The 17,437-nt window shown below is 39.1% G+C and overlaps 1 protein-coding gene across 2 annotated transcripts in view; it reads left to right on the forward strand.

Moving 5' to 3' along the window:
- The window catches only part of zfyve26 (zinc finger, FYVE domain containing 26), a 48,481-nt gene that overhangs the window by 17,510 nt on the left and 13,534 nt on the right, over positions 1 to 17,437 (forward strand). For both annotated transcript variants that reach the window (XM_087779741.1, XM_087779742.1), the window contains exons 18-28: positions 3,549 to 3,713; positions 3,768 to 4,001; positions 4,064 to 4,169; positions 6,740 to 7,599; positions 8,915 to 9,108; positions 11,111 to 11,215; positions 13,229 to 13,351; positions 13,411 to 13,587; positions 14,632 to 14,881; positions 16,201 to 16,299; positions 16,380 to 16,561. In XM_087779741.1, coding sequence (XP_087635867.1) covers positions 3,549 to 3,713; positions 3,768 to 4,001; positions 4,064 to 4,169; positions 6,740 to 7,599; positions 8,915 to 9,108; positions 11,111 to 11,215; positions 13,229 to 13,351; positions 13,411 to 13,587; positions 14,632 to 14,881; positions 16,201 to 16,299; positions 16,380 to 16,561 — 2,495 coding nt within the window. The remainder of the gene's footprint in view (positions 1 to 3,548; positions 3,714 to 3,767; positions 4,002 to 4,063; positions 4,170 to 6,739; positions 7,600 to 8,914; positions 9,109 to 11,110; positions 11,216 to 13,228; positions 13,352 to 13,410; positions 13,588 to 14,631; positions 14,882 to 16,200; positions 16,300 to 16,379; positions 16,562 to 17,437) is intronic.

Below are 17,437 nucleotides of genomic sequence, written 5' to 3' on the forward strand. Positions count from 1 at the left end.
ATCTCCTCGGCAGAGGTATGCACGCTCTAGGTGCTTGTTGTCGAGGTCTGTAGTTGGATCTCGTCACGTGAGAACATGTGATCTATGATGTCAGTGTGTGATCAATATGTGATCTATTATGTCAGTGTGTGATCAACCATGTGATCTATTATGTCAGTGTGTGATCAACCATGTGATCTATTATGTCAGTGTGTGATCAACCATGTGATCTATTATGTCAGTGTGTGATCAATATGTGATCTATTATGTAAGTGTGTGATCAAAATGTGATCTATTATGTCAGTGTGTGATCAATATGTGATCGATTATGTCAGTGTGTGATCAATATGTGATCTATTATCTCAGTGTGTGATCAATATGTGATCTATTATGTCAGTGTGTGATCAATATGTGATCTATTATGTCAGTGTGTGATCAATATGTGATATATTATGTCAGTGTGTGATCAATATGTGATCTATTATGTCCGTGTGTGATCAATATGTGATCTATTATGTCAGTGTGTGATCAATATGTGATCTATTATGTCAGTGTGTGATCAATATGTGATCTATTATGTCAGTGTGTGATCAATATGTGATCTATTATGTCAGTGTGTAATCAATATGTGATCTATTATGTCAGTGTGTGATCAATGTGATCTATTATCTCAGTGTGTGATCAATATGTGATCTATTATGTCAGTGTGTGATCAATATGTGATCTATTATGTCAGTGTGTGATCAATATGTGATCTATTATCTCAGTGTGTGATCAATATGTGATCTATTATGTCAGTGTGTGATCAATATGTGATCTATTAAGTCTGTGTGTGATCAATATGTGATCTATTATGTCAGTGTGTGATCAATATGTGATCTATTATCTCAGTGTGTGATCAATATGTGATCTATTATCTCAGTGTGTGATCAATATGTGATCTATTATGTCAGTGTGTGATCAATATGTGATCTATTATGTCAGTGTGTGATCAATATGTGATCTATTATGTCAGTGTGTGATCAACCATGTGATCTATTATGTCAGTGTGTGATCAATATGTGATCTATTATGTCAGTGTGTGATCAATATGTGATCTATTATGTCAGTGTGTGATCAACCATGTGATCTATTATGTCAGTGTGTGATCAATATGTGATCTATTATGTCAGTGTGTGATCAATATGTGATCTATTATGTCAGTGTGTGATCAACCATGTGATCTATTATGTCAGTGTGTGATCAATATGTGATCTATTATGTCAGTGTGTGATCAATATGTGATCTATTATGTCAGTGTGTGATCAACCATGTGATCTATTATGTCAGTGTGTGATCAATATGTGATCTATTATGTCAGTGTGTGATCAACCATGTGATCTATTATGTCAGTGTGTGATCAATATGTGATCTATTATGTCAGTGTGTGATCAATATGTGGTCTATTATGTCAGTGTGTGATCAATATGTGATCTATTATGTCAGTGTGTGATCAATATGTGATCTATTATGTCAGTGTGTGATCAATATGTGATCTATTATGTCAGTGTGTGATCAATATGTGATCTATTATGTCAGTGTGTGATCAATATGTGATCTATTATGTCAGTGTGTGATCAATATGTGATCTATTATGTCAGTGTGTGATCAACCATGTGATCTATTATGTCAGTGTGTGATCAATATGTGATCTATTATGTCAGTGTGTGATCAATATGTGATCTATTATGTCAGTGTGTGATCAATATGTGATCTATTATGTCAGTGTGTGATCAATATGTGATCTATTATGTCAGTGTGTGATCAATATGTGATCTATTATGTCAGTGTGTGATCAATATGTGATCTATTATGTCAGTGTGTGATCAATATGTGGTCTATTATGTCAGTGTGTGATCAATATGTGATCTATTATGTCAGTGTGTGATCAATATGTGATCTATTATGTCAGTGTGTGATCAATATGTGATCTATTATGTCAGTGTGTGATCAACATGTGATCTATTATGTCAGTGTGTGATCAATATGTGATCTATTATGTCAGTGTGTGATCAATATGTGATCTATTATGTCAGTGTGTGATCAACCATGTGATCTATTATGTCAGTGTGTGATCAATATGTGATCTATTATGTCAGTGTGTGATCAACCATGTGATCTATTATCTCAAGAGACAAGAGTGTATTTGATGTTCAGAGCAGGTGTTGACACTGATGACCCAGAGATGTGTCGTTCGTGTTCTGACCCAGAGATGTGTCGTTCGTGTTCTGACCCAGAGATGTGTCGTCCGTGTTCTGACCCAGAGATGTGTCGTTCGTGTTCTGACCCAGAGATGTGTCGTCCGTGTTCTGACCCAGAGATGTGTCGTTCGTGTTCTGACCCAGAGATGTGTCGTCCGTGTTCTGACCCAGAGATGTGTCGTTCGTGTTCTGACCCAGAGATGTGTCGTCCGTGTTCTGACCCAGAGATGTGTCGTTCGTGTTCTGACCCAGAGATGTGTCGTCCGTGTTCTGACCCAGAGATGTGTCGTTCGTGTTCTGACCCAGAGATGTGTCGTCCGTGTTCTGACCCAGAGATGTGTCGTTCGTGTTCTGACCCAGAGATGTGTCGTTCGTGTTCTGACCCAGAGATGTGTCGTTCGTGTTCTGACCCAGAGATGTGTCGTTCATGTTCTGACCCAGAGATGTGTCGTCCGTGTTCTGACCCAGAGATGTGTCGTTCGTGTTCTGACCCAGAGATGTGTCGTCCGTGTTCTGACCCAGAGATGTGTCGTTCGTGTTCTGACCCAGAGATGTGTCGTCCGTGTTCTGACCCAGAGATGTGTCGTTCGTGTTCTGACCCAGAGATGTGTCGTCCGTGTTCTGACCCAGAGATGTGTCGTTCGTGTTCTGACCCAGAGATGTGTCGTCCGTGTTCTGACCCAGAGATGTGTCGTTCGTGTTCTGACCCAGAGATGTGTCGTTCATGTTCTGACCCAGAGATGTGTCGTTCGTGTTCTGACCCAGAGATGTGTCGTTCATGTTCTGACCCAGAGATGTGTCGTTCATGTTCTGACCCAGAGATGTGTCGTTCATGTTCTGACCCAGAGATGTGTCGTTCATGTTCTGACCCAGAGATGTGTCGTTCGTGTTCTGACCCAGAGATGTGTCGTTCGTGTTCTGACCCAGAGATGTGTCGTTCGTGTTCTGACCCAGAGATGTGTCGTTCGTGTTCTGACCCAGAGATGTGTCGTTTGTGTTCTGACCCAGAGATGTGTCGTTCATGTTCTGACCCAGAGATGTGTTGTTCATGTTCTGACCCAGAGATGTGTTGTTCATGTTCTGACCCAGAGATGTGTCGTTCATGTTCTGACCCAGAGATGTGTCGTTCGTGTTCTGACCCAGAGATGTGTTGTTCATGTTCTGACCCAGAGATGTGTTGTTCATGTTCTGACCCAGAGATGTGTCGTTCATGTTCTGACCCAGAGATGTGTCGTTCATGTTCTGACCCAGAGATGTGTCGTTCGTGTTCTGACCCAGAGATGTGTCGTTCGTGTTCTGACCCAGAGATGTGTCGTCGTTTGTCTGCAGACGCTGAAGATCAAGTCTTCTCAAACCCGTTCGGTTGTTGCCTTCAAGAAGTTCTTCTCTGTTCTCACCCCACTCTGACGGAGGAATCCATCGCGGGCCGCCTGGGTCTCTCTCAGCGCCTGGAGACCATCCTGCAGGTTCTGGGCGGCGCCGTGGACGGAGCGGGTCAGTGACGGTGGAGAAGGTGTGTGTGGTTCTATATTGATGTGTGTGTGTCAGAGGCAGGTCTGGGCAGCGTTCTGCTGCAGCTGCTGGAGGAACAAGCGTCTCTCAAGCCCGCCGAGCTGGACCTGCACCCGGTCCGCACCAACATGAAGCAGCTGCTCCGGACTCTGGACCAGCTGTGCCCCTTCGAGTCGGACGGGGACGTGAACCGACCGGACTATGTTCGTAGTTTCCTGGACTACGTCAACACGCTGGCGTCCGTCCTGGTGCGCAGCCTCAGAACCGAAGGTACGAACGTTCTTCTGTGGAAGTCACATGTTCCTCTGACGTTCTTCACCGTGTGGGTCCAGAGCAGAGCGGTCAGGCCAGGCTGGGGAACCCTCTGCTGGTCCTGCTGCAGGCGCCTCACCAGCTGCTCTCTTACCTGCTGTTTGAGCGACAGGTGTCGCCCGACAGGTACGACCATCAGTGTCAACACCTGCTCTGAACATCAAATACACTCTTGTCTCTTGACGTAATAGATCACATGTTGATCACACACTGACATAATAGATCACATGTTGATCACACACTGACATAATAGATCACATATTGATCACACACTGACATAATAGATCACATGTTGATCACACACTGACATAATATATCACATATTGATCACACACTGACATAATAGATCACATGTTGATCACACACTGACATAATATATCACATATTGATCACACACTGACATAATAGATCACATATTGATCACACACTGACATAATAGATCACATGTTGATCACACACTGACATAATAGATCACATGTTGATCACACACTGACATAATATATCACATATTGATCACACACTGACATAATAGATCACATATTGATCACACACTGACATAATAGATCACATATTGATCACACACTGACATAATAGATCACATGGTTGATCACACACTGACATAATAGATCACATGTTGATCACACACTGACACAATAGATCACATATTGATCACACACTGACATAATAGATCACATATTGATCACACACTGACATAATAGATCACATATTGATCACACACTGACATAATAGATCACATGTTGATCACACACTGACATAATAGATCACATGTTGATCACACACTGACATAATAGATCACATATTGATCACACACTGACATAATAGATCACATATTGATCACACACTGACATAATAGATCACATGTTGATCACACACTGACATAATAGATCACATGTTGATCACACACTGACATAATAGATCACATATTGATCACACACTGACATAATAGATCACATATTGATCACATACTGACATAATAGATCACATATTGATCACACACTGACATAATAGATCACATATTGATCACACACTGACATAATAGATCACATATTGATCACACACTGACATAATAGATCACATATTGATCACACACTGACATAATAGATCACATATTGATCACATACTGACATAATAGATCACATGTTGATCACACACTGACATAATAGATCACATATTGATCACACACTGACATAATAGATCACATGTTGATCACACACTGACATAATAGATCACATGTTGATCACACACTGACATAATAGATCACATATTGATCACACACTGACATTATAGATCACATATTGATCACACACTGACATAATAGATCACATATTGATCACACACTGACATAATAGATCACATGGTTGATCACACACTGACATAATAGATCACATATTGATCACATACTGATCACATACTGACATAATAGATCACATGGTTGATCACACACTGACATAATAGATCACATATTGATCACATACTGACATAATAGATCACATGGTTGATCACACACTGACATAATAGATCACATATTGATCACACACTGACATAATAGATCACATATTGATCACACACTGACATAATAGATCACATATTGATCACACACTGACATAATAGATCACATATTGATCACACACTGACATAATAGATCACATGGTTGATCACACACTGACATAATAGATCACATGGTTGATCACACACTGACATAATAGATCACATGTTGATCACACACTGACATAATAAATCACATGGTTGATCACACACTGACATAATAGATCACATATTGATCACACACTGACATAATAGATCACATGTTCTCACGTGACAAGATCCAACTACAGACCTCGACAACGAGCACCTAGAGCGTGCATACCTCTGCCGAGGAGATCATCTGATGTGACTTGAACATTTAGTAGTTTACAGTTTTTTAATTAGTGTTGGTAGTATTATTAGTATTTTAATTAGTATTAGTAGTATTATTAGTATTTTAAGCAGTATTAGTAGTTTACAGTATTTTAAGCAGTATTAGTAGTATTGTTAGTATTTTAAGCAATATTAGTAGTATTATTAGTATTTTAAGCAGTATTAGTAGTTTACAGTATTTTAATTCGTTTAATAGTATTGTTAGTATTTTAAGCAATATTAGTAGTATTATTAGTTTTTTTAAGTAGTATTAGTAGTTTATAGTATTTTAATTAATATAAGTAGTGTTATTAGTATTTCAAGCAATAATTGTAGTATTATTAGTATTTTAAGTAGTATTAGTAATTTACAGTATTTTAATTAGTATTGGTAGTATTATTAGTATTTTAAGTAGTATGAGTAGTTTACAGTATTTTAATTAGTATAAGTAGTTTACAGTATTTGAAGTAATATTAGTAGTTTACAGTATTTTAATTAGTATAAGTAGTTTACAGTTTTTGAAGTAATATTAGTAGTTTACAGTATTGTAAATATTGTGTCTTAATCTTATCTTAAATATGTATAACATGAAATAATAATCTAATAATAATATATTTATTAAATGTAATTGTTTTTTTCGTAGCATAATAAATAAAATAATAATAAAAGTTCCTCTGGTTCAATAGATTAAATGTCAACATGTTTTTTCCTGATAGAACTTCAAGGTGGATTCAAGGTCAAAGGTCGTGTGATTGAGGTTCTGGTCTCTGTGCTCCTAGAGTTCTGTCTCTGCTGCAGCAGGAGGGTCTTCAGCTCAGTGTGCAGGAGGTGATCGTGCAGAGGTGCTGCGAGAGTCTGCCGGTGTGGGAGCACAGGGACACCCGGAGGGGAGGAGGAGGAGGAGGAGGAGAAGAAGGAGGAGAAGGAGGAGAAGAAGAAGGAGGAGAAGAAGAAGTGTTCGGGGTGTCCAGTCTGTCGTCTCTGCTGCAGACTCACGCTCAGCAACACACCCTGAGTCTGGGGGCGATCGAGCCTCAGTCCGACCTCAGCTCTCACTCCGAGGCCTCGGAGGAGGAGAGCTCGTCCTCCAGCTCCTCTTCCTCGCTGCCCTCCTCCTCCTCCTCCTCCTCCTCCTTCCTCCTCACCTCCTCCGCGCTCTCCTTCCTCAAGTCTCGCTCTCCTCTCATGGCCACGCTGGCCTGCCTCAGCGCCTCCAGGGGGGAGGCGGCGCGAGCGCAGGCGTCCGGCTGGTCGGGGTACTTCCGCGGGCGCAAGGAGGCGGTCCTGGACGGGGAGCAGATCTCCAGGGAGGCCGACCACCTCCTCAAGGACTTCCCCATCCTGCGGGCTCACCTGCAGACCATGGTGGAGCCGGTCCTGGGCTCGGCGGCGAGCGAGGGCGAGGACGAGGACGGGGGGACCGGACTCGGGGCGCTGCTGTGCGGGAGACCCGTGGTGGGTCTGCTGCTGTCGGGGCCTCAGGGGGGCGCGGCTCAGGCCGTGGCCCGGGACGCCTTCCAGCAGGCTCTGGCCTCCAAAGACCTGGGCCGTGCGCTCAGGCTGCTGGAGCTGTACGGACAACACTTCAGCCAGCAGGGGGCGCTCAGGGACAGACTGCTGGCCTGTGCAGCTCTGCAGGGTGAGAAGATTGAGACACAAGGTCATGGCTTTAAATCTGAGGCACTGTTTTTCTCACTCAAATCTTTTTATTAAATTACTTTATATTAATAAATAGTTTAAAACATGTTTCATAACATAAAATGTTATTTATTATTCTGGAAAACAAGATCCTTATGTTTGAACTACAGTTATTTTATTTTATTTATGTTTTTTTGTGTGTATTACTTCATTATCGGCAGTGTACAGTGTTTATGTGAAGAAACTTTCAAACTCTTGTTATTATTAACCTCCAGTAAAGAAGTCAAATCTTTTTATATAAAAGTGGATCAAGTAGTATTAGTAGTATTATTAGTAGTTTACAGTATTTTAAGTAGTATTAGTGGTATTATTAGTATTTTAAGGAGTATTAGTAGTTTACAGTATTTTAAGTAGTATTAGTGGTATTATTAGTATTTTAAGGAGTGTTAGTAGTTTACACTATTTTAAGTAGTATTAGTGGTATTATTAGTATTTTAAGGAGTATTAGTAGTTTACACTATTTTAAGTAGTATTAGTGGTATTATTAGTATTTTAAGGAGTATTAGTAGTTTACACTATTTTAAGTAGTATTAGTGGTATTATTAGTATTTTAAGGAGTGTTAGTAGCTTACACTATTTTAAGTAGTATTAGTGGTATTATTAGTATTTTAAGGAGTGTTAGTAGTTTACACTATTTTAAGTAGTATTGGTGGTTTACAGTATCTTAAGTAGTATTGGTGGTTTACACTATTTTAAGTAGTATTGGTGGTTTACAGTATCTTAAGTAGTATTGGTGGTTTACAGTATTTTAAATAGTATTGGTGGTTTACAGTATTTTAAGTATTATAGGTGGTTTACAGTATCTTAAGTAGTATTGGTGGTTTACAGTATCTTAAGTAGTATTGGTGGTTTACAGTATTTTAAGTAGTACTGGTGGTTTACAGTATCTTAAGAAGTATAGTTGGTTAACAGTATTTTAAGTAGTATAAGTGGATTACAGTATTTTAGGTATTATTAGGTGTTTACAGTGTTTTAATTAGTATAAGCAATTGGCAAGTTTTTTTATTTTATATTTTATTGTAATGTATACATTTTCTCAGCAATATTACTTCTTCTCTTATAACAAACAAACTCCTCAATTAAATACAAAAAAGTTGTTATAAAATGTATATAAATATCGATGAAAGTGTAAATAATAATTCTAATAATAATTAACATTCAAATATATTAACATCAATATGTCATGTTTTCAGTTCAAAGTTTCTCTGACAAAAGTATTCTTGTTTAAAAATATGTATTTTCTCCTCCGGCTCCAGGCGAAGGCGTCAGGCAGTTGTTCCGAGTCCAGGATCCCAACCTGCGCGGACGCGTCGCACTGGAGTCCCTGGAAAACTGGCCTCTGGCCTCCTGCCTGGAGCTGCTGGACTTCTGTCTGCTGGACACCAACACTGACGCCAGCGTGAAGTCAGAGCTGGAGCTGAAGAAGAAGGAGCTGGACATTTTTCAGCTGGTGATTCAAGACGTCTTCTTTTGACAGGGTTTTCAGTAGTATTTGTGGTTTACAGTATTTTAAGGAGTATTAGTAGTTTACATTATTTTAAGTAGTGTTAGTGGTTTACAGTATTTTAAGTAGTATAAGTAGTTTACAGTATTTTAAGTAGTATTAGTGGTTTACTGTATTTTAAGTAGTATAAGTAGTTTACAGTATTTTAAGTAGTAATAGTGGTTTACAGTTTTTTAAGTAGTATAAGTGGTTTACTGTATTTTAAGTAGTACAAGTAGTTTACAGTATTTTAAGTAGTAATAGTGGTTTACAGTATTTTAAGTAGTATAAGTAGTTTACAGTATTTTAAGTAGTATTAGTGGTTTACTGTATTTTAAGTAGTATAAGTAGTTTACATTATTTTAAGTAGTAATAGTGGTTTACAGTATTGTAAGTAGTATAAGTAGTTTACAGTATTTTAAGTAGTATTAGTGGTTTACTGTATTTTAAGTAGTATAAGTAGTTTACAGTATTTTAAGTAGTAATAGTGGTTTACAGTATTTTAAGTAGTATAAGTAGTTTACAGTATTTTAAGTAGTATTAGTGGTTTGCTGTATTTTAAGTAGTATAAGTAGTTTACAGTATTTTAAGTAGTAATAGTGGTTTACAGTATTTTAAGTAGTATAAGTGGTTTACTGTATTTTAAGTAGTATAAGTAGTTTACAGTATTTTAAGTAGTAATAGTGGTTTACAGTATTTTAAGTAGTATAAGTAGTTTACAGTATTTTAAGTAGTATTAGTGGTTTACTGTATTTTAAGTAGTATAAGTAGTTTACTGTATTTTAAGTAGTAATAGTGGTTTACAGTATTTTAAGTAGTAATAGTGGTTTACAGTATTTTAAGTAGTATAAGTAGTTTACAGTATTTTAAGTAGTATTAGTGGTTTACTGTATTTTAAGTAGTATAAGTAGTTTACATTATTTTAAGTAGTAATAGTGGTTTACAGTATTGTAAGTAGTATAAGTAGTTTACAGTATTTTAAGTAGTATTAGTGGTTTACTGTATTTTAAGTAGTATAAGTAGTTTACAGTATTTTAAGTAGTAATAGTGGTTTACAGTATTTTTAGTAGTATAAGTAGTTTACAGTATTTTAAGTAGTATTAGTGGTTTGCTGTATTTTAAGTAGTATAAGTAGTTTACAGTATTTTAAGTAGTAATAGTGGTTTACAGTATTTTAAGTACTATTAGTAGTTTAAAGTTTTTTAAGTAGTATAAGTAGTTCACAGTATTTTAAGGAGTATTAGTAGTTTACAGTATTTTAAGTAGTGTTAGTGGTTTACAGTATTTTAAGTAGTATAAGTAGTTTACAGTATTTTAAGTAGTATTAGTGGTTTACTGTATTTTAAGTAGTATAAGTAGTTTACAGTATTTTAAGTAGTAATAGTGGTTTACAGTTTTTTAAGTAGTATAAGTGGTTTACTGTATTTTAAGTAGTATTAGTGGTTTACTGTATTTTAAGTAGTATAAGTAGTTTACAGTATTTTAAGTAGTAATAGTGGTTTACAGTATTTTAAGTAGTACAAGTAGTTTACAGTATTTTAAGTAGTATAGTATAAGTAGTTTACAGTATTTTAAGTAGTAATCGTGGTTTACAGTATTTTAAGTAGTGGAAGTAGTTTACAGTATTTTAAGTAGTATAAGTGGTTTAAAGTATTTTAAGTAGTATTAGTGGTTGACTGTATTTTAAGTAGTAGTTTTGTTAAATCTGTTTCTTTTTTCTTTGAAATAACATAAATGCCCTCAATAAGATTCAATCCTAGTATATCCTAATATAATAATAATATATAATAATAATAATAATATAATAATAATATAATAATATAAAGACAAAACAGGTTCAAAGACACATTTGTGTATTTTATTCACTCAAAACCATCATCTAACAACATGTTATCGACATCAAAGGAAATCAACCTTTTAAGTTTCTGTTTTTTATTATTTGTATTGATTTTAATTTTGTTTCCCACAGATGTTAAATATTCGTCCTCCGTTGCCGTGGACGACCTGGCAGGAGCTGAGGGTCAAATCTGAAAGCAACTCTGAGTCGGTGCTGACCTTGATGCTGGAGACCAAGGTGAGGACCAGCTCATGGCAGTGGATCTGAAGTTCTGACTCCTGTGCTGGAGGTGTTGTTGTGGATCTGATGGTGTTGTTGTGGATCTGATGGTGTTGTTGTGGATCTGATGGTGTTGCTGTGGATCTGATGGTGTTGTTGTGGATCTGATGGTGTTGTTGTGGATCTGATGGTGTTGTTGTGGATCTGATGGTGTTGTTGTGGATCTGATGGTGTTGTTGTGGATCTGATGGTGTTGTTGTGGATCTGATGGTGTTGTTGTGGATCTGATGGTGTTGCTGTGGATCTGATGGTGTTGTTGTGGATCTGATGGTGTTGTTGTGGATCTGATGGTGTTGTTGTGGATCTGATGGTGTTGTTGTGGATCTGATGGTGTTGTTGTGGATCTGATGGTGTTGTTGTGGATCTGATGGTGTTGTTGTGGATCTGATGGTGTTGTTGTGGATCTGATGGTGTTGTTGTGGATCTGATGGTGTTGTTGTGGATCTGATGGTGTTGTTGTGGATCTGATGGTGTTGTTGTGGATCTGATGGTGTTGTTGTGGATCTGATGGTGTTGTTGTGGATCTGATGGTGTTGCTGTGTATCTGATGGTGTTGCTGTGGATCTGATGGTGTTGTTGTGGATCTGATTGTGTTGCTGTGGATCTGATGGTGTTGCTGTGGATCTGATGGTGTTGCTGTGGATCTGATGGTGTTGCTGTGGATCTGATGGTGTTGTTGTGGATCTGATGGTGTTGTTGTGGATCTGATGGTGTTATTGTGGATCTGATGGTGTTGTTGTGGATCTGATTGTGTTGCTGTGGATCTGATGGTGTTGCTGTGGATCTGATGGTGTTGTTGTGGATCTGATGGTGTTGTTGTGGATCTGATGGTGTTGCTGTGGATCTGATGGTGTTGCTGTGGATCTGATGGTGTTGCTGTGGATCTGATGGTGTTGCTGTGGATCTGATGGTGTTGCTGTGGATCTGATGGTGTTGCTGTGGATCTGATGGTGTTGTTGTGGATCTGATGGTGTTGTTGTGGATCTGATGGTGTTGTTGTGGATCTGATGGTGTTGTTGTGGATCTGATGGTGTTGTTGTGGATCTGATGGTGTTGTTGTGGATCTGATGGTGTTGTTGTGGATCTGATGGTGTTGTTGTGGATCTGATGGTGTTGTTGTGGATCTGATGGTGTTGTTGTGGATCTGATGGTGTTGTTGTGGATCTGATGGTGTTGTTGTGGATCTGATGGTGTTGTTGTGGATCTGATGGTGTTGTTGTGGATCTGATGGTGTTGTTGTGGATCTGATGGTGTTGTTGTGGATCTGATGGTCTTGTTGTGGATCTGATGGTGTTGTTGTGGATCTGATGAAGCCTGTTCTGATGGTGTTGTTGTGTATCTGATGGTGTTGTTGTGGATCTGATGGTGTTGTTGTGGATCTGATGGTGTTGTTGTGGATCTGATGAAGCCTGTTCTGATGGTGTTGTTGTGTATCTGATGGTGTTGTTGTGGATCTGATGGTGTTGTTGTGGATCTGATGGTGTTGTTGTGTATCTGATGGTGTTGTTGTGGATCTGATGGTGTTGCTGTGGATCTGATGGTGTTGTTGTGGATCTGATGGTGTTGTTGTGGATCTGATGGTGTTGTTGTGGATCTGATGGTGTTGTTGTGGATCTGATGGTGTTGTTGTGGATCTGATGGTGTTGCTGTGGATCTGATGGTGTTGTTGTGGATCTGATGGTGTTGTTGTGGATCTGATGGTGTTGTTGTGGATCTGATGAACCCTGTGATGGTGTTGTTGTGGATCTGATGAACCCTGTTCTGATGGTGTTGCTGTGGATCTGATGAACCCTGTGATGGTGTTGTTGTGGATCTGATGAACCCTGTGATGGTGTTGTTGTGGATCTGATGAACCCTGTGATGGTGTTGTTGTGGATCTGATGAACCCTGTGATGGTGTTGTTATGGATCTGATGAACCCTGTTCTGATGGTGTTGTTGTGGATCTGATGAACCCTGTTCTGGTCCCGCAGGAGTTTGAAGTCTGCATGCAGTGGGTGGATCTGTATCCTGTGTCCGACCAGTCCAGGCTGGAGCTGCAGACGCAGCATCTGCTGCACCTGCTGGAAGAGGGTCAGACTGAGGAAGCGTTCCAGGTCAGAACCAGGGTCACTTCAAGGTGAAGCATCAAGACTGACTGTGGTTCCTGGTCCAGCTGCTCGAGGGACTCTCGGACTCGGCGGTCGGCCTGGACCTCTGCGAGCGCGCCCTGGATCGACTCCCAGGATTGGCCGCCCGTCACTTCCTGGCCGACTTCCTCACCGTGCACTTCCAGAGGCAGGTGTCCTCGGCTCGACGCCGCGACATTCACGCCCTTCACCTGGGGTCAAAGGTCAGGAGATGAAGCAGTTTATTTACCTGGTCGTGGATTCAGTTTCATGATTCAGTTCTTACCTACGACTAGTACTATTAGTACTTTACAGTGTTTTAAGTAGTAATAGTGGTTGACAGTATTTTAAGTAGTGTAAGTGGTTGACAGTATTTTAAGTAGTATAAGTGGTTGACAGTATTTTAAGTAGTATTAATAATTGACCGTATTTTAAGTAGTAATAGTGGTTGACAGTATTTTAAGTAGTATTAGTAGTTGACCGTATTTTAAGTAGTAATAGTTCTTTACAGTATTTTAAGTAGTATTAGTGGTTTACAGTATTTTATGTAGTATTAGGGGTTTACCGTATTTTAAGTAGTATTAGTAGTTTACAGTATTTTAAGTAGTAATAGTGGTTCACAGTATTTTAAGTATTTCTAGTAGTATTTTAAGTAGTATTAGTGGTTGACAGTATTTTAAGTAGTATTAGTAGTTGACCGTATTTTAAGTAGTAATAGTGGTTTACAGTATTTTAAGTAGTATTAGTGGTTTACAGTATTTTATGTAGTATTAGGGGTTTACCGTATTTTAAGTAGTATTAGTAGTTTACAGTATTTTAAGTAGTAATAGTGGTTCACAGTATTTTAAGTATTTCTAGTAGTATTTTAAGTAGTATTAGTAGTTGACAGTATTTTAATTAGTAATAGTGGTTTACAGTATTTTCAGTAGTAATAGTGGTTCACAGTATTTTAAATAGTTTAAGTGGTATTTTAAGTAGTAATAGTGGTTTACAGTATTTTAAGTAGTATTAGTGGTTTACAGTATTGTAAGTACTATAAGTGGTTGACAGTGTTTTAGGTAGTAATAGTGGTTCACAGTATTTTAAGTAGTTTTAGAAGTATTTTAAGTAGTAATAGTGGTTCACAGTATTTTAAGTAGTTTTAGTAGTATTTTAAGTAGTAATAGTGGTTTACAGTATTTTAAGCAGTAATAGTGGTTTACGGTATTTTAAGTAGTATTAGTAGTATTTGAAGTATTGGTAGTTGACAGTATTTGGACCTCCCTCAGGTGCTGCTCACGCTGCCCCCTGCTGCCAGGCAGGAGTACTTCTCGCTGCTGTCGGAGCCGCTGCTGATGTTGGAGCAGCTGCTGATGAACCTGAAGGTGGAGTGGGCCGACCTGGCCGTCAGTACCTTGAGGACTCACCTGCCGGGTCAGGAGGCCGGGTTTGGACCGGACGACATCGACAAGCTTCTGTCAGACTACGCCTGCAGGGCCCTGGACTTCTCGTGCGCCCCTCGAGAGAGAACAAGATCAGGTGAGTCATGATAGCATCTTCTCATGATATGATACATGATAGCATCTTCTCATGATATGATACATGATAGCATCTTCTCTTGATTTAATACATGATAGCATCTTCTCATGATATGATACATGATAGCATCTTCTCTTGATATGATACATGATAGCATCTTCTCTTGATATGATACATGATAGCATCTTCTCATGATATGATACATGATAGCATCTTCTCTTGATTTAATACATGATAGCATCTTCTCATGATATGATACATGATAGCATCTTCTCATGATATGATACATGATAGCATCTTCTCTTGATTTAATACATGATAGCATCTTCTCATGATATGATACATGATAGCATCTTCTCTTGATATGATACATGATAGCATCTTCTCTTGATATGATACATGATAGCATCTTCCATTGATATGATACATGATATCATCTTCTCTTGATATGATACATGATAGCATCTTCTCTTGATATGATACATGATAGCATCTTCCATTGATATGATACATGATATCATCTTCTCTTGATATGATACATGATAACATCCTCTCTTGATATGATACATGATAGCATCCTTCTCTTGATATGATACATGATAGCATCTTCTCTTGATATAATACATGATAACATCCTCTCTTGATATGATACATGATAGCATCCTTCTCTTGATATGATTCATGATAGCATCCTTCTCTTGATATGATTCATGATAGCATCCTTCTCTTGATATGATACATGATAGCATCTTCTCTTGATATGATACATGATGGCATCTTCTCTTGATATAATACATGATAGATCCCTTCTCTTGATATGATGCATGATAGCATCCTTCTCCTGATATGATGTATGATAGCATCCTTCTCCTGATATGATACATGATAGCATCCTTCTCCTGATATGATGCATGATAGCATCCTTCTCCTGATATGATACATGATAGCATCCTTCTCCTGATATGATGCATGATAGCATCCTTCTCCTGATATGATACATGATAGAATCCTTTTCCTGATATGATACATGATAGCATCCTTCTCCTGATATGATGCATGATAGCATCCTTCTCCTGATATGATACATGATAGAATCCTTCTCCTGATATGATACATGATAGCATCCTTCTCCTGATATGATACATGATAGATCCCTTCTCCTGATATGATACATGATAGCATCCTTCTCCTGATATAATACATGATAGATCCCTTCTCCTGATATGATGCATGATAGCATCCTTCTCTTGATATGATACATGATAGCATCTTCTCCTGATGTGACCCTTGAATAAAGTTCTATCTATGATGTGTGTCAGACTCCGTCATCAGCCTCCAGGATGCCTTGCTCCAGTGCACCGTCCAAGACACCTGCTCGCTGTCCTCGGTTCGAGTGGAGTCTCAGGCCAACTCTGCAAGTACGTGTTCAACTAAACTTGTACATATTGATGTATATATGTGTTATATTTAAATATTTAAATATATGCGTGTTCTTCAGACAGCACGCCCACACACAGCGTCTCCTCCAACTGCACCGACAAAGATCGCGTCTCTGCCGACAGGAAGCGTCGCTCTCCTCCCAAGTTCCAGCCTCCGGACGTCCCTCCTCCTCGTAAAGACTGGGTTCCTGACACTCACCGCCACGTCTGCATGATCTGCCATCGTGAGCGCTTCACCATGGTGAGTCATTTGACCCTTGACCCGGAGGCCCGGAAACAAATGTGTTTGAGGTATCCCTTGTGTTATCTCAGGGTCCCGGAGGCAAATGTGTTTGAGGTATCCCTTGTGTCATCTCAGGGTCCCGGAGGCAAATGTGTTTGAGGTATCCCTCATGTTGTCTCAGGGTCACAGTGACCCGGAGACCTGGAAACAAATATGTTTGAGGTATCCCTTGTGTTATCTCAGGGTCATGGTGACCCGGAAACTAATGTGTTTGAAGTATCCCTTGTGTTATCTCAGGGTCCCGGAGGCAAATGTGTTTGAGGTATCCCTTGTGTCATCTCAGGGTCCCGGAGGCAAATGTGTTTGAGGTATCCCTCATGTTGTCTCAGGGTCACAGTGACCCGGAGACCTGGAAACAAATATGTTTGAGGTATCCCTTGTGTTATCTCAGGGTCATGGTGACCCGGAAACAAATGTGTTTGAAGTATCCCTTGTGTTATCTCAGGGTCCCGGAGGCAAATGTGTTTGAGGTATCCCTTGTGTTATCTCAGGGTCCCGGAGGCAAATGTGTTTGAGGTATCCCTCATGTTGTCTCAGTTCTCGGAGGCCTGGAAACAAATGTGTTTGAGGTATCCCTTGTGTTATCTCAGTTCTCGGAGGCCTGGAAACAAATGTGTCATGATGAACGACCTCCAAAACTGCATGTATTTATGGAAGCCTCGTGGAAGGTCGTTGACCTTTGAGCCAGAGTTGACACAGGGGATACAACAAACACATTTGTTTTCAGGTCACCTTGACTCGGAGATAAATGTCAAATCATAAGAAAGTCTCCTGAAGACACTTCACAGTTTAAACTACACTTTACAAGAGGAGGGAAAAGCTGGTTTCAGCCAA

This window comes from Callionymus lyra, chromosome 18 (assembly GCF_982586985.1).
Source record: "Callionymus lyra chromosome 18, fCalLyr1.hap1.1, whole genome shotgun sequence".
NCBI classification, from domain to species: domain Eukaryota; kingdom Metazoa; phylum Chordata; class Actinopteri; order Syngnathiformes; family Callionymidae; genus Callionymus; species Callionymus lyra.